At 38.1% G+C, this 27056-nt stretch overlaps 1 protein-coding gene across 1 annotated transcript; it reads right to left on the bottom strand.

The window, feature by feature from the left end:
- lonrf2 (LON peptidase N-terminal domain and ring finger 2) lies at positions 1 to 26124 on the bottom strand. The gene is made up of 12 exons (XM_078402608.1): positions 25367 to 26124; positions 15817 to 15935; positions 15590 to 15712; positions 15121 to 15282; positions 13902 to 14109; positions 13457 to 13556; positions 13101 to 13215; positions 10778 to 10899; positions 8586 to 8744; positions 7105 to 7267; positions 3755 to 3904; positions 1 to 1899 (listed from the first exon to the last, which is right to left on the bottom strand). Exons 1-12 carry the CDS (start codon positions 26112 to 26114, stop codon positions 1735 to 1737), a joined length of 2334 nt encoding a protein of 777 aa, XP_078258734.1. The 5' UTR covers positions 26115 to 26124; the 3' UTR covers positions 1 to 1734.
- Positions 26125 to 27056: the final 932 nt, after the last annotated feature.

Genomic DNA, 27056 nt, shown 5'->3' with positions numbered 1-27056 from the left:
AATATATTTTGTACTTTGTATAATACATATTTACATAAGAAATTGCAGCATATTGTACTGAACACTTTGTGATTGTGAATCATGGAAAAACGTGTAGAATCAAAACATGGTAACACATCACACAATGGCGCAAAAAAAATTTGCACAGTAAAAAGATCTAAGGCCAGAAATTAGTCCTTTGCTTGCACTAAATTCAAGATTGGAGGGATTTATAATGTGGAACTGCTACTTTATTACTTATTTAGTGCCAAGTGTCAGAGAACAAATTTCAACCACAGACTTTAGGTTACAAGGCCTCTGGTCAAATATATTTGAATGAAAAATGCTTTGTACAGACCCATTAAATTAAAAACTTAAATGATTGTCAGTTTCCGGTTCAAGTTCAATGAGGTAGCATACCATGTGCATTTATAATCGGAATGTAAACTGATCTGGGGTTTGCATTGGTACATTTTTGTTGCTGCATACCAAATGCTAGATTCTTTTGTCTGTTACAAATTACAACATGGTATTAACTTTCATATCTACACAATTTAGAAAACTATGTGCAAAAACCAAGAATGAGAAGTTTGTATATTTTACCAGCTGACAAAGTAAAAATGCTTTGGCAGCAATAGTGTGATGGTAATACGGCCACAGTTGAAAATTCATCACGCTAGTGCTTACCACCATTGCAAAACAAATTCTGCGTCTGTCTATACATTCCACATAAGTCACAAGAAATGCCAGGAACAATATCAAAGACAAGTACAAATTGAATCAAAAGTTGACAATATTTGGACAATGCTTTTTCATGAGTCATGTTCTAGTAACAAATATATATCCTTACTCTTTTTGGTTTCAACTTCAACAAATGCAAAAAAGTTACTGTGTTCAAACAGTACTATAATTTGAAAATGCACGTGAAATTGTACAAATTCAGCTGTGGTAATACCACAAATCAGTGAATCCTTTTTACATTGCAAACAAAGACAGTAAAATGGCACTTTGCAAACCTTGGTAACAATTCACAGCAACAATGCATTTTTCCAAACACACAATAAGTATTTCACATTACAAGTGTGCAACATTTTTAACAGGCAAGTCGATATAATTTTTGCAATGTTGTTAGGAATTAAACAAATTCTAGATGGTTGAATGGCACAATGTTACTGGGCAATTAAAGAAAACTGGTTCAAAATAGTGATGGATTAAACATTTATATGCAGTGAATGAGGGAATCTAAATAGATCAAAAGTAAAATGAACGTTTGCCTGAAAAATAACACTCATAGTAAAGGATAGGAAACAGAACTTTCCTGTACCAGTTAAAGGAATTTAAGAATTACTGAGCTTTGAAAATAATTAATAGTTTAACTGTGCCAGTCCTGGCTTCTTGGAAAGATGGACATTAAACATATTGTTTCAAGTCTGCACAGCACTGTGTGCCAGCTCATACTTGGCGAGTTTAATTTGACCCCACTTGGTCCTCACTACATCTGCACAAGGAATTTTTGTTTACCAAGAGTGGTCGACTCTACTTACACATGTAATAATTGTTTGTCAGAACATTTTCTTTGATTGATTCATGTGGAAAGGGGCAACTCACTGTTCAGTTTTATTTCTCCTTTCAAAAGCTACCTGATTTTGTTTTAGACCGGGCCATGAAGGGTTTTCCATATGTAGATACAACCAAAAACTAACAACCAAAAAGCATTACATTTGGAAGGCAGATATAAATCCCAATAAATCATCATCACAATGGTCGGAACTGTTTTCGGGTCACAAATACCAATACACGGCGAATAGCAATAAGGCGATTCTTGAGTGAGGTCATTGAGAGAATTGCTAGCTGAGCACGACTTTCCAAAGGTAATACAGCTAACAGCCACCAGCACCAGGTAGGGCCATCTTGACTTGACTGCAATAATAAAAAAAAACAACAATTAACACATTTGATCTTTATGCTCAATACCTCTTAGTTTTTTTTTTTTTTACAGCATGGAAACCGGCTCTTCGGCCCACCTAATCCATGATGACCATTGATCTCCTGTTCATACAGGTTCTCTATCATCCCACTTTCTGGTCCACTCCCTACTCACTGGGGATAATTTACAAAGGCAAATAATCAACAAATCCACAGGTCCTTGGGATGTGGGAGAAAACCGGAGCATCCGGAGGAAACCCATACAGTCACAGGGTGAATATATAAACTTCACATAGACAGCACTCGAAGTCAGGATCAAACCTCGGTCTCTGGCGCTGTGAGGCAGCAGTTCTACCAGTTGCATCACAAACCCCACTGTATGCCATGTACTTTACCTTGCCCTGAAGGAGGTATAAACAATTGGAATATGCATTTCAAAAACCTTCACCTGAATCTGATAGTTATGTTAATTTTAAATACTGGACCTTTTGAACACTAGTCAGATCATGTAGTAAACATTAGAAGTTTACTTTCTTTTTCAACAGAAATCCTTCTCTTTGTTATTACCAGCCTTTGTTACCTTTGTGTACCAAGGCCTCCACAAAAGGGTGATGATTGCAAAGATTATTAGGCAAGGTAGCTTTATTTCTTCCTATCTACCTTGTGGCATCCAAGATCAAAAATTATGTAAAAGGGATCAAACAGGGAGTTCGTGTTTAAAACACTTAACCAGGCAGTTCAGGATAACTGGGCCAGGGCTAAAGAATAGCCTTCTGTTCCAGTTTCCAGCGCATGGGCATTTTGCACATTGAGTGAACTAACAGGATATTGGTAAATCTGCTCTGGGACCCATCACTGACTTAGACTTGCTAAAGGTACAGCAGCTTCATTGAAATTAATGGGAATAAATGGCAGTGGGGAGAATGATAAAAACATAATTTTACATGAAGTCAGTTAAGATGTATTTAATTTATTTTAAGTGATATGTGTTAAAAACATTTATTTTCCTGTCAGATTGAGCTTCTTTGCAAACATCAGGCAAATACGAGGAATGGAAGGAGACCTTATTGGCTATGAAAGCCATTGTGGGAGTACAGACAGCCACGGGTACTCGGAAAGGCACAGTGCTGACTGCAGTGAGCTGGACTTTTAGTGCAAGACTGTTCTCAGAACCACACAAGAATCAGCATATTCCATGTGCAGAAGACCGGCAAATTTGGAATCAACAGAAGATTTACCCCATCCTGTTAATGTAGTGGCATGAACTCTGCTTGCCCCCTAAAGATAGTGAACATCTTACAGCGTGCCAAGTGATAATTAATGTCAAACAACATTGGATTCTGAAAATCCAACTATGAAATTTAACACTACTAATAGTGCAAGTTAAAAATATTTATTTTTTGGCTGCTCTCACTAACATCCATGTAAATCTCATTTGATTTCTGTAGATGAGCAAAACTAATTTAAACTTCCAGTTGAAATTCTGATCTTTGTGGGGTTTTCACAATTTGATTGAAAAACAATGTTGCCTCTTGTACCTCCCCCTTCCCCTTAAAAGGTATCACAGGTCCCCGATGGACGGCACACTTTGGATCAGATCCGACAATGCTGCAACTTGACTGCTCAAAATACAGAAACTGACTAACTGTTAATAAGGTTGAAAGTGTACATCACCCTTTTGTTGTCTCAAAATAAAAATCTTTCCAATTGGTTGGAAAACCCATTATGTCTGATTATTTGGTGTGTATGTATGCATTGCACCATTCAGGTTTGAAAGATGCAACAAATAACTACCAATAAAGTCACCAGCTTAACTGAACCTGCGATATTATTGCACAATCCAAGTTACCTGAGGTATTAGCACCTTTCCCGGCATTGGTCCAAAGTGATTCAGGATCTGGGTTCTCATATCATCCTTGAGAGATTTGAACCAATTGAAGGCTTGGTCATAAACCGAGTTAGACAGAGAAACAAGTTCATTATATTCTTCCCCTTCCACCTGTCAAACAAGAAAAGTAAATTGCTTAAAGAAAACAAAGGAAACTTTAGAATGAAAAAAAGAACAAGCTTTTGGTAATATTCTTTTCACAATTCACTTTCATATTTTTGAAAACACACAATCTTCTGCTCTTTTGATACTGTAATGTATTAGCAAATCCCAATTTACAAAATCATTCTAAGCAGTATGTCACATCATAAAATAACTACAACTAGAATTCAATTCCAACAAGTAGCGAAACATACTGAGAGTGGAAAATTATTAGTCCTCAATTGTGCATTAAATATTCCCAAGTTTGCTATACTTTCAGTAACTTTTGTTTTAAATGGAAAATATACTATAATTGGGTATTAGAAGCATCAGTCAGAATCATTATTCCTTCCTTCCAAAAACGAAACCCCATGATACCACTATCTCCAGTTTAGTGAGAACACAATTGTCTTTGAATCTTTATGGAAAACTGTAAAATACATTGGGCCAGAGATGCCAACACAACAGGCTGAACATGGAAAAGAACACACAACTTTGCCCTATTAATTGGACAATTGGACACTTTAAAGATGTACTTAATCCAAAATTACAACTTTCGTTCAGTCTTTCATGGTTCATGGCGTAATCTTCCTGGTTCAGGCCTGATTCACACAAAACAAATCTCCAGAACAAAACAAAAAAAAATGTTTTCTCGGGCACAGACACTAATAGATATATTTAAAACATTTCCCATGGAATATTTATAATAGGAGACAAAGTATTAATTTACTTTCTTCAATTGAGTTTGATTAAATTTAAGCATAGTTATTAAATATTTTAAAATACCAAGATTTAAGCAATTCGAATGCACGTTAATGCGTAGTTTGAATGTTTGGGACCTTCAAAGTCATTCACAGTTCATGATAGGCTGACACCAGTCTTTAGAAGTTTTCCTTAATTCAGCCGGTTTCTGGGCAGGGCTCGTCTACCCTGTCCACGTGAAGTCAATTCACATGAAAGTTGTTAAGTCACATGTTAAGTTTGTCATTTTAAACTGGGATGCCTTCAGGCAGCAAGTTAATAATTGTGCATTTGAAAAAGCAATTTCATATTTGCACATCAGCTGTGAACCTGGGCAGCTCCTGTGTTTTGCATAAAGGGAATCTGGAAAATGCATTATATTTAAGTTTCCAGAAAGCTTTTGATAATTTCTTGGATTAAATATTATTGTGGTAAATATAACCTTGTGGTGCAAGAGGTATTTTGGCATTGACAGAAAATTGTCCAATTAACAGGGCAAAGAATAGACATCTATTGGATTTGTTTTCTGGTTTCTGGTTCCAAAAACGAAACCCCATGATACCACTATCTCCAGTTTAGTGAGAACACAATTGTCTTTGAATCTTTATGGAAAACTGTAAAATACATTGGGCCAGAGATGCCAACACAACAGGCTGAACATGGAAAAGAACATGGAAATAGATGGTGTCATAGAGATGTACCAGGAACCTCAATTTATTATAATGACGGATGCAAAATATAGTAGATGTGAAGATAACATAAAGAGGCTACAGAAAGGATAGGTTAAGTGAGCAGGCAAATGTCATGAAAATAGAGCATAATATTAGTAGAAAGTATGAAATTGTATACTTTTGCAAGGAAAAAAAATCAAGATGGTGTGAGATTGTAGAACGTTGAGATGTAGAAAGGTTTGGGTGTCCAAAGGGCTTGGATGCAGGTTCAGCAAATAATTAGGAAATAAAACATATTGTTTGCTTGTGGTTTAAGAGGTAATATACTGGCAATGACAGAACATTGTCTGATTAACAGGGAAAATAATAGACATATATTTGAATTCGGAATCTCCAGAGATGCTGCCTGACCCACTGAATTACTCCAGCACTTTATGTCTATCTTTAGTATAAACCAGCATCTGCAGTTCTTTGTTTCTATAATGTTAATTATTACTGGAGAATTAACGTTATGCTTCAGTCATGTTCATATTTGAGAAACCAAATTTGGGCCGCTGTGACAGTAATAATCTTAACAATATTAATACATTAGTAGTTATGAGGTTTATTACACTAATACCTGGAATGGGAACATTGCCTTCTGAGAAAGAGTTGACAGGCTAGGTTTGTATCCACTGGAACTTAAAAACGCAAAAGACCACTGAAGCAAATAAGATCCCAAAAGATGTTGATAAAATGGGCTTTGGGAGGATTCTTTTCCTGTCACAGAATCTACAACTGGGAATGACTAGTAAAAAATAAGGGGTTGTCAAGTTATTTCAGAGGGATGAGGCAATGTTTTTACTGAAGGAGTAGCAGATCTTTGGAATTCTCTTTCTCAAAGGCGATGGAGGCAGTCTTTATTTTTATTTTTTTAAAGTTAAATAAATAAATAAATAAATAAATATATATATATATATATCGGCACTTGATAAGCAAGATGGTGAAAGATTGTTATGGATAGAAGGGTATACAGAAAAAATAAAGATGAGTAAAGGTGTCAAAGGTTATGGAGAGAAGACAGACGAATGAGATTGAGAGGGAAGAATAGAACAGCCATGATCAAATGGCAGGCCCAATTCTGCTCATATGTCTTATGAATTGTAATTCGGCTAGCCGTGATCTCATTAAATTGCTGAACACGCTTGAGGGGCTGTTTGGCTAGATCTTGCTCCTAATTCGTTAGAATGATATGTTAATCTCCAGCAATGTGTTCTGTATAGGTCTTGCGATGATAGTTCAGTGATGGAAACCACAGCGATGATGGAATGGATGGATTTCCCAAGCAAACTAACAAAATCCTTATTGCTCTTCCAAATTACTTCAGAGATTAAACTAAATGGAAAACATCACCCTTTCCTTTAGATGCTTTCAGGGGTAATTGGCTAACTAATATATGGGAAAAAAATGTGTAAGGAACTGCAGATGCTGGTTTAAACCGAAGATAGACACAAAAAGCTGGAGTACGCAGTGGGATAGGCAGCATCTCTGGAGAGAAGGAATGTGTAACGTTTCGGGTCAAGACCCTTCTTCAGTCTGAAAAAGTCTGAAGAGGGTCTCGACCCGAAACTTCATCGATTCCTTCCCTCCAGAGATGCTGCCTGTCCCGCTGAGGTACTCCAGCTTTTCGTGTCTACATGGAAAAAATATTTATTTTAGTTCATGCAGTGACATATTGATTGGTCCCAGGAGGAAAACAAAAAAGTAAAAATTATTTACCAGCTTGTCTTCCAAATATTCAATATTAGCAGTGTTATATCCATCTCTCTGGCCATGGTTTAATACTTTAAATCGACGCTTGCCAACTGTATCAACTACAGAACGTCCATCAGGGAAAAACTTCACATCCTTGACTTCTAGCATGCAGCCATAATCAGCAAACCTGAACAAAAAAAAGTACACAAATGGTGGTGAGGTTAAGAAGCAAAGGTTGTATAATCTCAATTTAAAATAGTCAATATACTACTTACACCATGCGTTTCAAATGGTCTAACTAAATTTAATTTCCTTTTGGATCCAAAAGCCAATAATTTCTAAGTCCATATATTTTCCACCAATGCATTGAAATAAAGCGATTAGCGGAGCTATCATGTCAGTACAAGAATGACCATCACCACAAACAAGCATGGTGTATCTTTACCATACACAAATAGTGCTACACGTCATTGGCATCTCATTGTATATTATCAGGGCCGTATCAATACTTCCCTTCCATGTCACACTATTATCTCTTTATTCCTTCCATGTCTGAAATCAGTTCATTCTTCTTCCTAACCCTTAATTGTTATGGTCACACTTTCCTTTTGCACTTTGAATTGATTACATAACTTTGTATTAAAACATTGGGAAGCTTTCCAGCATTTACCCAAAACCTACCAGACACTACCATTTCCAATTGGCAGCTGTCCTATCAGTCCGCCCCAAATCGTCTCAAAAATACTACCCACAACAAAAGTTATCCTGGTACAATAACTACTAGCATGGTTTAAACATCTCATCCTATAATTATGCCAGCCAATTCTTACTTTAAGAGTAACTCAGTTTTCTTTATTCACTGCTTTTATATAAGTTCAGTTATAGGTGCAATCACCATTAAAAAAACAAAACTTGCTCAAATATCCCCCACAGTGAACTGCTTAACAGGTTGCCTCAACTTTGCCTGGTGGTGGGAAGGGAGTGAAAGTATCGAGTTAAAGTTCTCAGAATTTTTAATGTAAAATGTTTGTATCTAGTATTAATGATATTACATCTTACAGGCAATCAAATTTTAATAAACTAAATATGCAAAACATCAAAAATGTTGCCAAAACACTTTGACATAGACCCTTCCAAATAATACTGTTCAATATTTGAGTGGTATTATTTGGCCACGGCTAGATAGTGTGTTCTTCACATTCAGTACATTAAAACAAATTGCAGCTAATAAATAAATAAAAATTTGCAGCTAACAAATTATTTTTGAAGTGTAGTCATTGTTCAAATGTTGGCAGATGCAAGGTCACTAAACAAAACAGTTAACATGTAATCCACCTTGCACGAGCGTTAAATACTAGTTACTGTTCAAAGAAATACTGGAGCATTTTCCAGTCTCAAAATCTTTTTCTGAAATAGCCCTCAATCCCATGTATGCAAATTCAAAAATGAAACCACTGAGCCAAGGATGGCACCAGTGTATATATTTAGGTTGCCTTCGTACATACCCTTTAAGCTCATTTCCAACGCACATTCCAAATTGCTTGGTGCCAGTTTCCATACACATGCGGATCATGAGTCGATAGCGTGGTTCAAAAACATGGAGAGGACATGGAATAGTTGGGAAGCTCATTGTGCAGACAAAAATCGGAACATTTTCAGTGAGGCTACAAAAGTAAAAAAATATGCATTCACTCAATGTTTGCTCACTCTGTTGGTGGTTTAATGGATGGTTAAAACATTTGGGCCAAAGTAACATATAAACATCTTATTGGGAAGTCAGAGGCCAACAGTCAATTCTTAATTGCAAGTATTAAAGTGCGCTTAATTATCAAGCCGTGATGTAGCCTTCTTAAAATTAATTTTAACACTCAACACTTAACAGATGGAAATAATTCTACACTAGATGGTCTCTAAGAAAACTAAACAAAAAGAACAAATCAGGCGGTATTAATTGTTTACTGAGATCATTCAGATATTTTTATCTGTGAGGGCCCTCTGTTCCAGATGTTTACACACCTTTGCAGTAGCATTTGAAACAGCTGCAAAACATACCAGTTAAGCAATTTTACTTCTTGTGGTTTGCTACTACACTTGACAATGGCACTTCCTCTTCCAGTGTAACAAACAAATGGCAAGTTGTCGAGTATGAAGATGGGCCCCGACCCAAAACATCACCGATCCTCAAGTTCACCTGCTCTCCAGACCCGCTGAGATCCCAACTGTGTCCTTTTATGTAAACCAGCATCTGCAGTGCCTTGCTTGGTTGGCAAGTCGTTGATGTCAGATAGGTCTGAACGACCTATTTTAATTTTTTTTAATAGGTCCGCATTGATTGCATTTATTGATCTTTGACTTTCCAAGTGATAATCTCTTGACCCCAATTATCACATTGAAAGATTTGACACCATCATTTTTTTAAATTTAACAGTTGCAATCCTCCAATCTTTTGGCATCATTCCCATGTCTCTGTTGTGAACTTGGGAGGAGACATATGCAACTGATTTTTACAGTGTTACAAATCTTTGTTGCATCAATTACATAATGTCCCAGAAACGTGTCAATGTCTAGCCATTCATACTTGCCACCAATCTACAAGAAATTTTACTTATGCCTTGCATCACACAGGCAAGCTCCACATTAATGCTTTTTATTCAATCACTGGATATAGATTTCCTGAGCAATACCAACATTTGCTTGCTAACACTAGGTAAAACTACCAGCACTTAAAAAAAAACCAGACTAGCGTTTCATGATGAATCTCTATTTTTATTCACCTTACTTTGGACTTCAAGTTAACCTGGTTATTAAAAAATTAACAAATTTATAAATAATTTTGAGCCCTTAGATTGGGCAGACTAATGGAGGTTAATTAAACAGGGGGCTAAGCAGGGGAGAAAAGGCAAACACTTGCCTATCAAAACCATTATTTCTCAAGCAAGATTTAAGACTTCAATTAACTTGCTCGAAGTAAAAAAAGTGCTATAATCAAGGTTTATTTTAAACTTAGCACATGCTTTTTAAAAAAAAATTGTAGATAAACCTCTTTCTGGTATCAATAAGACCTCAAAGCATTTCAAATCAAATCAATGATTAGTTATCTCATTGTTAAGCAAATGCTCTCTATTGCTATTCTGGAGATGGCTAGCATCACTAATTTACACCAACAATTAAAATAGTTATTATTTTGGAAGTTCACAAGTGCCATTGTCTTGATGGGGGTGAAATAGAAAACAGTTTGCAACGGTTTCTGTTGAGTTAAGTAGACGTCTCAAGAAATTCACATATAATTAATGGCACATTTTCTGAATCTCTGCACACTTACTTATGGGATGATATTAGAGATTATATTTTTATTTTTAAACCCACACAAGGGCGAGAATAATACCATATACACTAGGCTGCCAGCATAATCAAGGACCAGTCACATCCTGGTCACTCCCTCATTTCCCCTCTCCCATCATGGAAAAGCTATAGAAATTTGAAAATGCATAGCTCCAGATTCAGGGACAGTTTCTTTCCAGCTGTTATCAGGCAACTGAATGGCTCTGTCATCAGCTAGGCCATCCTGACCTCCCATCTATCTCACTGGAGACCTTTGAACCATATTTAATCAGACCTTTCGGACTTCAATGTTATACAATAATAAATAAACTAAAGCCAAAAACAAATTCCAGACCACAAATTAAGTTTGACATACTTGGACAGCTCTTTCATTTCTTCTTCATGAAACTTCTTTCTCTCTTTTGATTCTTCAGGCAAGTTTTGAACAATCAGATCTTCTATCAAGAATGTCTTACCAAGAGTCCTTGTTTCCAAATACTGTAGCAAAAAGTAAAAAGTTATTATCCACTAAATCTAAATAAAAAAGCACATCTTAAAATGTTTCATAGAAAACAGTTCTAAAAAATGTGCAAAATCCTGGGCTATTTAGTGCTTGGTGTGATAATTGAAATGGTTTTAAAATTAGGTATATTGGTCTTTCAATCGGATGGCAATTGCATACAAAACCTGCCTATCAACTTTTTAGTTAATTATCAGAAGTGGCATATTTCTTTTCAGCTAACATTCACTTCTATTTCCTATCTTCCAAATATTTTTCCAACCATTTTGGATCACTGTAATCTTGTAACTACTCAATGGCCTTCAAGGTCATCTGATAAGGATTCACTAAAACAATACATTACAATACTAGAACATTTAGATTGTAGTAAACGGAACAATGTGAAAGAAAAATCAACGCTGAACAAAAAGGAAGATATAGTGCAAATGATTGAAAGCTAGGAAGAAAATCTTAAGGACCGTCAGAAAACAGGCAAGGAAAATAGAAGGAGAGATTTAGAAAGCAAATTCCTCAGCACAGCACCTTCAATGCTGAAGACACCACCAATGTTAGAAGATTTACATTGAGGAAGAATCAAGCAATCAAAAGGAGCACTGATGTCTGACAATGCAAAGTAATGACAATGAATCACATTTACAAAGAGAGTGGAGGTCAAAGATAGGGCACACCCATGGAGGATTCTGAAAACACCTGGCAAGAAGTTTGAAGATGTGTTGCTTAACCAAGAGACAATGCTCATCAGCAACCTGCAGTGATATGTGTTAGAGAATATTCAGGAGTTTTTTAAAATTACGTGGCTAGGAGATATTCATTAAGACAATATTTAGAATGGCAAAACAACCTGTTCACAATTTCACATGCAAGGATATGTTAAGAGGATTGAAGCCATTCATCAGGTATGGGCCGTTTCAATGCTATACCATTGAGGGCATGAATGTTAAATGGCTCTCATGATGAGAAGAGGGAATACATTTAAGTGGCCACCTCATGTATTAACATACCGTTAAAGCCACATTCCTGTCATTCAATGCCCAGTCTGTCTTATCATTTAACATTCTGCTGTTTGTATATCCAGGGAGTTATCCCTCAGCACTGCATTTGTTTGGGTGTCTGCGTTTTCTGTCCTCAGAAGTTTTTAGACCATCTTGTGTGAATTACTTTGTCCCACCAAAGTTGTTTGAATATTCAGATAGTGTTATGGCAGAAACATAATGTAAAATGTAACTCTACAATGTTACTAGTCTACACAAAATGTTAAGGCTAAGTACTTAGTTATAGCCATTGAAACTGCAATTAATTGCTTATTGTCATCTGCGTTTAAAAATATTAAAAAATTATATGCTTTGAGTTTGGAGTCTGCCGAGAAAATCTCCATGGGAATGTCTGCTTCCCCGATGAATAAAGACTTTCATTTTTACAACTTCAGTGTCTTCAACTAACTCAGTTCACAAGTCACAATAGGTGAACAGGATCGGATGTAAGTGGCCAATAGAACAAGACCACTCTCGATTGCACTGGAATCATCAGATCTAGAAGTAACAAAGGCATGGACAAGGATTTCCACCATTAGCAAATGAGCTAAGGCTGGTGGTTGGACAACATTAAACTGCCTTAATGATAGTGGGGATGTGTGATCTGAAACTGGGTTAAATATGACACCAAGATCACAACATTCTGGTTTTATTTCAGACATCTTCCAAATGCTCCATCATCCTTGCTTCTTGTTTCCTCCAGTCCTACAACTCCCAGGTATCATTGATCCTCTAATCCTGGCTATTTGATAGTTTTCCCAAATGAAAAGTTGGTGGCTGCAACTTTAATGATCCAAGCTATGAAATTCCGTCTAAATCTCTGTCCCTCTTTAATACTCCTTGACCAAAAATTTTGTAAGACGTCCTAATTTCTCTTTTTGAGACTTAGTGTCAAGTCACAATGAACCGTTGTGCGTAAATGTACACGTGCAAGTTGTATGTGCATCTATTGGGAGTGCAAGTACACCATTTATTCCAAATGTTCCTTCAGTTGTTTTTTGTTTACATATGCTGTACATATTCTCTAGGGGAAGTTGTAACAAATGAACTTCTCCAACTCATTATTAAAAAGTAACTGACCCACAGCCTGTAAAATACTATTTAGGCCATTTCAAAATACTATGTACCATTGAATTTTGAACACTAACCTCTGCTAAATTTTCTTTACAAAGTGGACATCTGGAATTATGATCCAGACAGCGTTCTAAACACCTCAGACAGAAGGTGTGCCCACAGAAAGTGGTGACCGGTTCATAGAACAATCTGTGGGGGGAAAACAGGATCAAATTTTATGCTGATATAAATCTCTCCATTACTTAAATAAGAGCTTTAATGCTCATAAATTATAGAGGTTGAAGAGGCAGTATTGATCTGAAATCTTCTAGCTTAGAGCATTATGATGTGATGTTACCCTGGCCAATTACACTACAAATCCAAAAAGTTTAAAAGGAAGTCTCTGTAATACATATGAATCAGACGTGGAAGAGATTAAAAATGTAAATACCTCATACAAAGAGAACATTCGAAATCCGATGGATCCACAAGGTGAACAGGAATTTCCCCATGTGCTTTGGAAGTACTAAATGTCAAAGGTGCAAATTCATCTAAAATGAGGGAAAATAAGTTTGTTTTTTTAAACTGAAAAAAATACACAGAACAAGTACAAAGCTGCCTTACAGGGGGATTAGTTTTAGTAGAGTAAACATCAACCAAATGAAGAGGTGCAAAATGTTTCTCTCAGGCAAAGGGAAGATCAGATTAAAATTTAACAGTTAAAATATTACAATTTTCATGTACTTCATATCCATGCCACTTGAATTGCAGTATTCATATCATGCTTTAATAATTATTTACCATTCTTCAGTGAGGGATGGAGTGAAGGGTAAATAGTTATTGTGTTGAACATTTCATGTAGGTCAATTAAACAAATTATTTTTAAAAAGTCAAACCTTTTTTAGCCATTTTGTTGGGTCTTTCGAAGTTTTTGCAGAACTCCGTCTCACTTGATAGCTTTCTCTTGCGGCTGTCATCAATTGAACTGGATGGAGCTATGTCAACGGACAGAGAGTTTTCTCTGAGTGTTATCTTGGACTTAGTCATTGTTTGAGTAAATTCATTTGGTTCCTCGACTACAGATTTATTCATATTGACCAAAGACTGGCAAGGAGAGAACGAACATATTAGACAGTGATATTCCTCATGATCATATACAGATGTATTAAAGAATATTTGATTAATAGTATATTAAATGTTGATTAATAGTACATCGAGACTCTTTTACAAACAGCTATATTATTAATCTACAAAAAAAAATCCTCTATCAAGATTTGCTGACCAAGTGTACTTGGTTTTTGAATTTTTGCATACTCTCAAAATCAATGAGATCCCACTAAGCCGAAACAAGGTTGATTTTTATCTGATAGTCATTGTACCGGCTATCACATGTTTTATTTGGCCAACCTACAGAGCAATATCCATTTTGTTTTCATCACATGTTAATTACAGTTTTTTTTTTCAATTAACGAAACAGATAGGATCACTGTCAGTATGAGCCAAGAATATTAGGGTCTATCCTAACCAGAAATCTTGGATGAACAGGAAGATTTATGCTCATGACTGCCTGAACGTGTAGTGAATGGCAAGCACTGCCTAGTCCACCTCAGGCTTGTTACTTTCTTGCATCCAGTCCATCTTCATGGCACATTGCATCAGGGAGGCTGGGAGTACTATCAAGGTTGTCTGCCACTGAGGCCATTCCTTTTCTCTCTTCTACACTCAAACATCCAGATTTAAGAACAGCTTCTTCCCTACGGCTATCAGACTCCTCAACCAATCACCTCTTTCACACGCACTTCCCAGAGGGGCTGCCGTGCACTTCGTCATTCAGTTTTTCCATTACTACTTCAGTTATACTACAATCCGTGCAGCATTCTACCACTTTGCATTTGTGATTGTGTATATTGCTGCACTTATTGTATTGCTTGCTTACTCTACTTCATGCGTGTGTGTACTTAAATTTCATTATACCATGAATCTGATACATGTTATGATCCAGAATAAAATAGATAGTTGCAGAAATCAAGTTTCAAGTCATTTGTTTGGTCTTAACTTAATGAGCTAGTCTTGCATTTACACAAAATGATTAAGATGTTTAGAGTTAATGTGTACCTTAAAAGATTCATTAACTGTTACAGCTTCGAGAACCGGTGCAGAATTGAAAGTGCTGAGAAAAGTAGGCTTGGGTCCGATAGAAGATGACTGCACTAGCACGTTGGTTATTAGAGTGTCCTCCATATTTTCCACGACAGGAGCAAAAATATCACACATGATCTAGGAAATGAAAGCAAATATCTCACTTAAATTAAGAAATTAAGATTCTCAATAAACAAGTAGATACTTGAAAGCTTTGGGATATCCATTCATATTGATCCATTTGTCAATTGACTGGTGAGCAACTTTCAGCCATCCAGTTAAATAAAGCATACAGAATACATTTCACTCTCCGTCATACTCTCCCTTGTGTGCTAATTAGTCAGAGAGGAACACAGAATAAAGTTACTAGTCTGTAGCCATCCAAGAACGGAGATACTCAAACAGTTTGGTGGGAGGTACAGGGTCAAAGGAGAAAATAAATTACCTTCTGAGCTTTTAGTTGTACAGCTTTCCAGTCTGGTCTCAGAGCAAAGCAGTACAAATATTCCTTCAAAGCTTCTTCAATTCTACCCATTTCAACAAGAGCTTCAGCTTTCCAAAAATGCCCCTGCAAGGAAAAAAAACCCAGTTACAAAACATAGTGTGACCGTTGACAATTCAGACATTCAAAAAATGCAGGTTCTCATGTCATTTCAAAACACAATGCATTACCTTTGCCTTTAGTGGCTTCATTGCACACGCTATATCTCCATCACAACGTGCTTCTTCATATTTTCCAAGAGTTACATAAAGCTCTGCACGTTTACACAACATAGAGTAGTCATGGGGTACTGCGGAAATAAATGAAGGATATCAGTCACTTGCAGAAAATAGTTTAGCATTAAAATTAAATACAGTCAAGCATGTTACTTTGAAATAACTCCTACATCTTGTAACTTTGCCCAATGTCTTCAACATTCCAATTATTCTCATTCCCCAGTGTTAATAAGGCCAATTATAAATCTTCCCTCAGCAGGAAAATGATTTTTAAAAATAAGCTGATGGTTTTCCAAAACAACAACCAGCCAATTTTTAATAGAATGTATCTAGATTATGCTGAGTGCAGCTAACTGCGACTATGTAAGCTCTTCCAACTGGGATGTTCTAAAGTTATTCACTTCTTACACAAAAGGACACAAAGTCCTGAAGCTACTCAGCAGGTCAGGCAGCATCTGTGGAGAATATGGATAGGTGATGATTTGGGTCGAAACCCTTTTCCCTGCCTGAAGAAGGGTCACAACCCTAAATGTCACCTATTCATGGTCTCGAGATGCTGCCCGCCCTGCTGAATTACTCCAGCACTTTGTGTCTTTTGGGTATTAACCAGCATCTGCAGTTCCTAGTTTCTACATTTCTTACAATTCAGTTTCAACTCATTGTTGAAAAGGCAACTTCTCACCCTCCTAGGTCACTACTCGCATCCAAAAAATTGACAGGTCCCACCAGCCCATCTCTCTCAAAATCTTTCCTATCCACTACATCGCTTCACAGGATGCATTAAATTTTAAATCCATATTTTTGATGCAGTGTAACCCCGACATAATGTAGGTGTTGGGGAAAACTTTAACACCCGAGCTGTAAGCAAAACTAAGTTACCCAAATTCTGAATTGGGAGACAATAATAACATCATATCCAAAACGCCAATATGACGAGGCTGTACTATAATTTTTATCTCTTAAGTTAATTTGTATCTGCATAAAGCTGCATAAAGCGGCTGATACAGATTTATCCATCAACAAAGCAACTGCATCAAGTTAAAGAACAAACAAAATATTTAGTTTAGTTTTGAGATACGGCATACAAACAGGCCCTTTGGCCCACCGAATACAAGCCGACCATTGATCTACCGTTCACATTCGTTCTACGTTATCCCACTTTCTCATCCACTTCCGAAACACTAGGGGCAATTTTACAGAGGACAATAAACTTACAACCCCGCATGTCTGTGGGATGTGTGAGGAAACTGGAGCACAGGGAGGAATCCCATGCTGTCACAGGGAGAACGTACAAAATTCCACACAGACATCACCAGAGGTCAAGATCGAACGCAGATTGCTGTGAGGCAGCAACTCTACCAGCTATGCCATTGCGCCCTCTTTATTAAGCACAAATAGGATTGAATTGACCAATCAAGGCTCTCGCTGTCTAAAACTGAAGCAATATAGATTAGATCTGCAATTAAGATCACCATGCAAGGATTTAGCCTAATTCCAAATTTAATTACTTTGGTTTTTGCCGTGGTGTTACAATAAAGGAAACATCAACTTTACGTTTTCAATTCTATTGTTAATTTTGAAATGTGTAAGAAAACTTATTACTAGCTGGGTTTTCTATATGACCAATTATACTCAGAGATTAATTCTCAAAGTATTCAGTTTTTTAGAAAATGTCATGAAAATCGGTTTATATTTTCCTGTCCAGTAAATGAGCTGAGATTAATGCAACTTTCATTTTAGCATAGCACCCCTTAAAATTGATAACCGTGCAATTTGAAATTCCAAGAAGAAAAATATGATGTTGAAGAACAGCCTTTCCATGAATATCAAATTGTATATTAAAAAAACAATTGCAGACAATGTTTTCTACACTTTGAACAGAGGCAGTTGTGTGCAAAATTGGAAATGTGTTGCATAAAAATTGAACTATCATTTAACCCAAATATAACTTGTATACCTGCTACTGATGAAACAAAATGCCCCTTGTTACCTAACAGAATATTATTTCAGAAAATGTCGACAGCAAGCCAAAGAGGAAAACCAACACAGATGAGGGACGCAGAAAGAGGAAAGTTCAGAGTCTACAAAATTGTAGATACTAATAATTTGGATAAAGGGATTTGTTTTTAAAAGTTGCAAATTATATGAAAAGAGCATACATAATCCATGAAAAATAATCAGCTGATCAGTTAACATAGAAAAAAACTTGGAATATTAAGCCATTATTATTGTTCTCATTTCTCCAAACTCTTAATGGCCTTGCCATTGCCATTTGAAATGTAACCAGACAGCTTGCTTTTCTTCCCCCCCCAACCAAGAAATTTGTCCTAATACTACATCCATTGCTTTACAGTATCATGTTTCTCATTGAGTCGCTCATCCTGTTTAGAGATATCCTTCAGTCTGAAGGGTCTCGACCAGAAACATCACCCATTCCTTCTCTCCAGAGATGCTGCATGTCCCGCTGTTACTCCAGCATTTTGTGTCTACCAGACATATCTTTCCTGTGTTTTTCACCTTGTCTAATTTATTATCAGTTTAACAAAAAGTCACATGTAATATTGTGCAGTACACCTGACAGAGAGGATGACTAAGCTAAGAATGGGCGTGACATAGATTATGTAGGACACTGCCTTAGGGCTTTATACATACTTCCATTGTCAGATTTCTCAGCAGGCAAATGCAAACATTGCCAGGAACACACGTTACCAAACCCTATTTGACCTCAGTATTATTACGCTTAGGGAGAAATAGCTATCCATACTCGTAAGTAGAAGCAATAATAATCTGATAATTATTTTTCAAGGCTAACAGCAGGCAAGCAAATGTATACCCGAGAACAAAATGACTGCTGTTAGTCATAGCAAATCCAGCAGCATTAGCTTGCTTTATGTCAGCATCCAAACACTAGCTTTGGCAGAAGCCTTGAATTTATGATCAATGTTATTTGACTAAACACCAGACAAGCACGCGAAATGCAAAGCATTAGGATTAATGGACTTGTTACAATCAATTTCTGACAATTTGTAGGCATCTCATTTTAAATGTAGGACATAAAAGGCTGAGCAGTTTGACATTCAAGGGATTTGTAATGACTGTGACTTCAAGCAAACATACATATAATTCCATCATAACCAAATTATTTCAATGTCTCATAATAATTTTGTCAAAACAGGATTGAGTTGAGTTCAGCTGCAGAAGGTTTAAATTTCTAAACAGAATAATTGTTTCTCCTGTCCTTAACAAACTACCCCTGTATCCATTTCCCAACCATCATTGCCTTCCCTGTGAAAGAAAACATGAATCACAATGCAACCTGGATATAACAGAGGACACATTTAATAGTCACAGTATAAACTAGCCACATACAAGTGAAACTGTCATTGAGTTTTGTTCAGCTACAGAAGATTTAAATTCCTATACCTAGTTGATTATCCCCTTGCCCTCAATAAAGCTATTTTCCATTTTGTGGAAGGTGATAATGTCTGGACTGCATGTACAACCTTGAGATGACAAGAGATATTTTTGTAACTCACATAATCCCTTTTTCTCTCTGAAGTAAGTTTAATTCAACTGATCTTTAAGCAATTTCTAGTTATCACTCAGAATTCATTAAAGTACATGAAAACACAACCATAACAACTTCCAAAAGCAATTTTTTTCTCTTTCCACATGACAAGATCCATTTGCTGGAAATAAAAAAAAGAAACAAACTGGGTTACCATGGAAAACTGACGCAACTATTTACCAAAAAGAAAAAGAGTCAACAACTGTTCAGTTGATCAATGTAGAATTGACCAATGCAGGCATTCAGGCTTGATAAATTTGTCAAATGCCAGAAACATTTCTATTTAAACTATAAAAAATTCCTGATAAAACTTTTAAAAGACCTACAATAAGAAGTGCTCGAGATATGTTCCACGAGTAAAGGTGTTATACAAATAAAAATACTTATTGTTTGGAATTATTTTACAGACAAAATGCCTGGAAAATGATCCGTCCAGTTGGAATTTTATACGCAAGACCCATACAGCATTAAAACATGTTTTTTCCCCCAAACTATATATTTTAACAGCAGATTCCAGAATGAGGGATATAAACTGTGGTAATTCAAGATACCTAAAATAAGTGTCGATGGTTAGTCCATTTAAAATATTAATGATGAGACTCACGTATTGTTGTTAGGGCAAAGAGGTGGATGGCATTATACATCAACCGTGACCTAATTAAACTGGTAGAACAGGCTCCGAATAATTGCTTCCATTCCTGTAAGTTACTGTTATACGATAAAAATAACAGTGACTTACGGGAACCAAACTAAATTAGTCATGTAATTATATCAACAAAACATTACAAAGCCTCAAGATACCAAGAAGAAAAACTTACCACCTGCTCCAAACTAATGGACTTGTATGGAATTGAAGACAAGCAACTAACTTGAAGCAGGGAATGCATATGCACCAACTGAATTGGGATTTTTTACTGTGACTTCTGTTTTTTTCCTACATTTACATTGTTTATATGTTAGATGATGGAACAGAGATCTTTAAATCTAAGTAGACCAGGACAGAAAGTACACAATGGAAACTCATGGGCGAAATGGGAGGGCAAAGTTGTTGCACATAAAGTCTCATCTGGCCGAGCGGATATGTACCGGCACCCAAGATTTACAGATGAGCATAAGGTCAAAGGTTCAAGGTTAAAGTACAGAAATTTCCAAAAGCAAGCAGACAGGCATAAAAAGGGAAATTGAATGTTGGGTCTTCAGACAGTCGAATAAAGTAGAAAAGCATAGAAACAGCCTCTATGCGTCCATGCTAGCCATCAATCACTCGTTTACATTCATCCTCATTTAATCCTTTAAAAAAAATTACTCCTATATTTTCATCATCCCCCTCCTCTCCAGTATGTTCAGTTCAGGAAAGATATATTATTAAAAAACATAGGGGCAGGTGTCGATCACTCAGCCTCTCAAGCTTGCCTTGCCATGCAATAAAACTGTCAAATATTATCTTGGAAAGGGGTACCAAAATGATACCAAGTCTAAAGTTATAACAAAATATACCATGGATTAGAATTTCACTCCTTTGACTATAAAACATTAAAATGGTGATCTTATTAAGATGATTGAAAGATTTCAGAATTTTATAAACTATATATTTCAGCAGCGGATTCCAGAATGAGGGATATAAACTTTGGTAATTCAAGATACCTAAATTAACTGTCGATGGTTAGTCCATTTAAAATATTAATGCCGAGACTCACGTATTTTTGTTAGGGCAAAGAGGTGGATGGCATTATACATCAACCGTGACCTAATTAAACTGGTAGAACAGGCTCCGAATAATTGCTCCCATTCCTGTAAGTTACTGTTATACGATAAAAAAACAGTAACTTACGGGAACCAAACTACATGAGTCAGAACCTGTTTGACCAGTGTGCAAGACTGATTACATCAACAAAACATTACAAAGCCTCAAGATACCAAGAAGAAAAACTTCTCACCACCTGCTTCAAACTAAACCAATACAATGCCTAAATTCTGCAAAACCAAGTCTGAGTAACAAATATTCTAATATCTAAGAAAGTAGAGAAAAGTTATTTGCAAAGCTCCTCCTGTGATCTCAGGGCACAGAAACGTAGAAAAATAGGTGCACGAGTAGGCCATTTGGCCCTTCAAGCCAGCGCCGTATTTCAATAGGATCATGGCTGATCATCTAAAATCAGTACCCCATTCCTGCTTTTTCCCCATATCCCTTGATTCCTTTAGCCCTAAGAGCTAAATCTAACTCTCTCTTGAAAACATCCAGTGAATTGGCCTCTACTACCTTCAGTGGCAGAGAATTCCACAGATTCACAATTCTCTGGATGAAGAAGGTTTTTCCTCATCTCAATCCTAAATGGCCTATCCCTTATACTTAAATTGTGATCCCTGGTTCTGGACTCCCTCAACATTGGGAACATTTTTCCTTCATCTAGCCTGTCCAATCCATTAAGAATTGTATATGTTTCTAAAAAAATCTCCTCTCATCCGTCTAAATTCCAGTGAATACAAGCCCAGTCAACCCATTCTTTCATCATATGTCAGTTCCGCCATCCCGGGAATTAACCTGGTGAACCGAGGCTGCACTCCCTCAATAGCAATAATGTCCTTCCTCAAATTAGGAGACCAAAATTGCACACAATATTACAAGTGCGGTCTCATCAGGGCCCTGTACAACTGTAGTAGGACCTCCTTGTACCTCAACTCAAATCCTCTCGCAATGAAGGCCAACGTGCCATTAGCTTTCACTGCCTTCAATGCAAGGTATTGCATTCTGGCAAGTTAAAGCAGGACATGCATTACACAGTATGTGGCAGGGGGTTGGAGAGTGTTGTAAAACAGAAAGATCTAGAGGTTCAAGTACATGGAGAGATATGGGCTAAATGCAGGCAAATAGGTCTAGCATGGGTAGGCAACTTAGTCAGCATGGACAAGTTGTGCCAAGGGGCCTATTTCCACACTCTATAACTCTGCAACTGTAAGGCATTCGACTAGGTTCCATACAAGCATCTTCATACAAATAGGACTTGTATGGAATTGAACACAAGCAACTAACTTGAAGCAGGGAATGCATATGCACCAACTGAATTGGGATTTTTTACTGTGATTTCTGTTTTTTTCCTACATTTACATTGTTTATATGTTAGATGATGGAACAGAGATTTTTAAATCTGAGTAGACCAGGACAGAAAGTACACAATGGAAATTCATGGGCGAAATGGGAGGGCAAAGTTGTTGCACATAAAGTCTCATCTGGCCGAGCGGATATGTACCGGCACCCAAGATTTACAGATGAGCATAAGGTCAAAGGTTTAAGGTCAAAGTACAGAAATTTCCAAAAGCAAGCAGACAGGCATAAAAAGGGAAATTGAATGTTGGGTCTTCAGACAGTCGAATAAAGTAGAAAAGCATAGGAACAGGCTCTATGCATCCATGCTGGCCATCAATCACTCGTTTACATTCATCCTCATGTAATCCTTTATAAAAAAAATCTCCCATATTTTCATCATCCCCCCCCCCCCCCCCCCCCCCGTCCTCCCTCCCTCCTCCATTATGTTCAGTTCAGGAAAGATATATTATTAAAAAACATAGGGGCAGGTGTCGATCACTCAGCCTCTCAAGCCTGCCTTGCCATGCAATAAAACTGTCAAATATTAGCTTGGAAAGGGGTACCAAAATAATACCAAGTCTAAAGTTATAACAAAATATATCATGGATTAGAATTTCACTCTTTTGACTATAAAACATTAAAATGACAATTGAAAGATTTCAGAATTTTTTTAACTATATATTTCAGCAGCAGATTCCAGAATGAGAGATATAAACTTTAGTAATTCGATGGTTGGTCCATTTAAAATATTAATGCTGAGACTAACGTACTTTTGTTAGGGCAAAGAGGTGGATGGCGTTAGACAGCAACCGTGATCTAATTAAACTTGTAGAACAGGCTCTGAATAACTTGGTTCTGTTCCTGTAAGTTACACGATTTAAAAAAAACAGCAATTTACGGGATCCAAACTAAATTATTCAGAACTGTTTTACCAGCATGTTAGGTGCAGGAGTAGGCCATTCGGCCCTTTGAGCCATTCAATATCATCATGGCTGATCATCTAAACGGATCATCTAAAATCAGTACCCTGTTCGTGCTTTTTACCCATACCCTTTGATTCCTTCAGCCCTAAGAGCTAAATCTAACAATTCTTTCTTGAAAAGATATATCATTAAAAACATAGGGGCAGGTGTCAATCATCACTCAGCCTCTCAAGCCTGCCTTACCATTCAATAAAACTATGTCTAATATTAGCTTGGAAAGGGGTACCAAAATGATACCAATAAAGTTACAACAAAATATACTATGGATTAGAATTTCATTCTTTTGACTATAAAACATTAAAATGGTGATCTTATTAAGATGATTGAAAGATTTCAGAAAATTTCAAACTCTAGATTTCAGCAGCAGATTCCAGAATGAGGGATATAAACTTTGGTAATTCAAGATACCTAAATTGACTGTCAATGTTTAGCCCACTTAAAATATTAATGCTGAGACTTACATATTTTTGTGAGGGCAAAGAGGTGGATAGCATTATACATCAACCGTGACCTAATTAAACTGGTAGAACAGGCTCTGAATAATTTAGTTCTGTTCCCGTAAGTTACTGTTATACGATTAAAAAACAGTAACTTACGGGAACCAAACTAAATTAGTCAGAACCTGTTCAACCAGTGTGTCAGACTAATTACATCAACAAAATATTACAAAGCCTCAAGAAACCAAGAGGAAAAACTTCTCAGCACCTGCTCCAAACTAAAGCAATACAATGCCTAAATTCTGCAAAACCAAGTCAGAGTAACAAATATTCTAATATCTAAGAAAGTAGGAAAAAAGCTATTTGCAAAGCTCCTCCTGTGATCTCAGGGCATAGAAACATAGAAAAATAGGTGCACGAGTAGGCTATTCAGCCCTTCGAGCCAATGCTGCCATTCCAAATTCCAGTGAATACAAGCCCAGTTGACCCATTCTTTCATCATATGTCAGTCCCGCCATCCCGGGAATTAACCTGGTGAACCGAAGCTGGACTCTCTCAATAGCAATAAAGTCCTTCCTCAAATTAGGAGACCAAAATTGCACACAGTACTTCAGATGCAGTCTCCAGTAGTGTCTACCCTACTCCTGCACCAAAGTGGATAACCTCACTTTTATCGACATTATACTGCATCTGCCCATTCTCCTAACCTATCCAAGTCATTCTGCAGCCTCATAGCATCCTCATCGCAGCTCACATTGCCACCCAGCTTCGTCTCATCCACAAACTTGGAGATGTCACATTTAATTCCCTGGCCTAAATCGTTAATATATATTGTAAATAACTGGGGTCCCAGCACCGAGCCTCGCCGCACCCCACTAGTCCCCACCCCACCCCACCCCTGAAAAGGACCTGTTAATTCCTACTCTTTGCTTCCTGTCAACCAGTTATCGAAACATGTCAATACCCTAACCCCAATATCATGTGCTCTAATTTTGCACACTAATCTCTTGTCTGGGACACATCCACTGGCTCTCCCTTATCCATTCTACTTGTTACATCCTCAAAAAATTCCAGATAGTCAAGCATGATTTCCTCTTCATAAACCCATGCTGACTTTGACCGATCCTGTCACTGCTTTCCAAATACGCTGCTGTAACATTTTGCAGCCATTAAAGTATTTATTTTAAAACGTTTCGGGCCGAGACCCTTTTTCAGTCTTTCTCCAGCATTTTGTGTTAACTGTCCTGCCACAAGTATTTCAACATTATATCTTGCACTAAGTGTTGTTCATTTATCCGTGCACTGTAGAAGGTTTGATTGTATTGATGTACAGTATAATCTTTGACTGGATAACACACAAAGCCTTTCACTGTAACACAGTAACTCATAAACTAAACTACTCGACAGCCGAGTGGCCGCTTGTGGTTCTTACCCAGCGACAGCGCCTGTCCGATGAGCTTCAGGGCGCCCATGGCGTCGCGGCTCTGGTGCAGCGCCTCGGCCTCGGCCTGCAACCGCCGAGCGCGGCTATCACACGGGAACCACTTCTCCATTAGTTTACAGAGAACCACATTGAGGCGGAACCTGGAGGAGGCGGCGGAGACCGGGGATGAAGAGGCCGCGGTTCCAGCCCCGGCCTCGGGTGCGGGCAGCACGGCAGCTGGGAGCTTGCAGAGCCGGCACTGTGCTGGCGCCTGCTCCAGGCACCGCCGGCAGAAGGAGTGCCCGCACGGCAGCGACGCGGGCTCGAAGAGCAGCCGCAGGCACAGGCCGCAGTCTAGCGGCGACCGGGGAGCGTCCTCCTCCTCCTCCTCCTCCTCCTCCTCGTCGTCGTCGCCTGGGCCGAGCGGGTCGCTGGGCCGGGGCTGGCCCGGGCCCTGTGGTCTGCCGCTGCCCACCATCTCCTTGCTGCGGATGCTGGTCGTGATGCTGTCCAGCAGGGTCTGCATGTCCTCGGGCCGGAGGCGGCCCAGTTCCGCGGCCTTCTGGTATACCTCCAGGACCTCGCTGAAGCGGTCGCAGCGGCACAGAGCGTCGGCCTGGCGCAGGCAGAGGCGCCGCTCCGGGCCCAGCTCCAGCGACTGGCACTTGTACATGCCGGCCGCCAGCTCGTCGTTCTTCGCCCGCAAAGCCTCGTCGACCAGCTGCAGTATTTCGGTGCGAGCGCTTGGCACCTCCATCACTGGCAGCGTTCAAGGCTTCAGTGACCAGTCCCGGGACTGCGATCTGGGCTATGACACAAGGGCACGGCATGGCCCGGCCCCCGCACAATCATTGGGCTGCGGGTTGTTACCTAAGCAGCTCTTCTGTAAATAGCAGACGGCTGGGCAGGGCAGGGCGACAAACAGCCTCGGGCTGACAGCGGTGGTTAGTTTGATTAGTCAGGGACACAGCAAGGAAAAGCCAAGAAATTAGAAATTAACCAGACTGAGAACCAAAAATGCAGACACAGGGAGCTGCAGTTGCTGGAATCTTGAGTAAAACACTAAGTGCAGGAGTAACTCAGCAGACCATGCAGTAATTGTTGAGGAAATGGACAGGAGATGTTTCAGGCTGGGACCCACCTTCAAACAACAGAAACAAGGAACTGCAGATGCTGGTTTACACAAAAGGACATAAAGTGCTGGAGTAACTCAGCGGGTAATGTAGCATCTCTAGAGAACATCGATAGGTGATGTTTCGGGTCAGGACCCTTCATAGTCTGAAGCCTGACTCGAAACCACCGATCCATGTTCTCCAGAGATGCCACCTGACCCGCTGAGTTACTGCAACATTTCATGTCCCTTCTTCATTCTGTCGAGTTGTTCAGGTAACACCTACCTTCCTGAGCCACTCCATAAGGATCACCTCTCTTCAATTTTAAAACACATGTAACCTCTTTTAAAGGGGAACACATACTAAAATTAACCATCTAAAAGACAAAAGGGAACTGAGTTACGATTTAATTTGTGTAACACCGGTAGAGGAACACCTCATGTTTTCCTTTCAAGAACCATCCTAGCATCTATGAAAAAGAGTCATTATAATGTTTTGAACAAGTACAAAATCACTTGAAAAAGGTACAACAATAATCTATTTGTATCAATGTGCAAGTTTTACCTTGCATTGCGACAGTTAGACAT

The sequence above is a fragment of the Rhinoraja longicauda genome, chromosome 7, assembly GCF_053455715.1.
Source record: "Rhinoraja longicauda isolate Sanriku21f chromosome 7, sRhiLon1.1, whole genome shotgun sequence".
NCBI lineage: Eukaryota > Metazoa > Chordata > Chondrichthyes > Rajiformes > Arhynchobatidae > Rhinoraja > Rhinoraja longicauda.
Note: the sequence above shows the minus strand (reverse complement) of the source record. Positions and strands in the feature narration are given on the sequence as shown.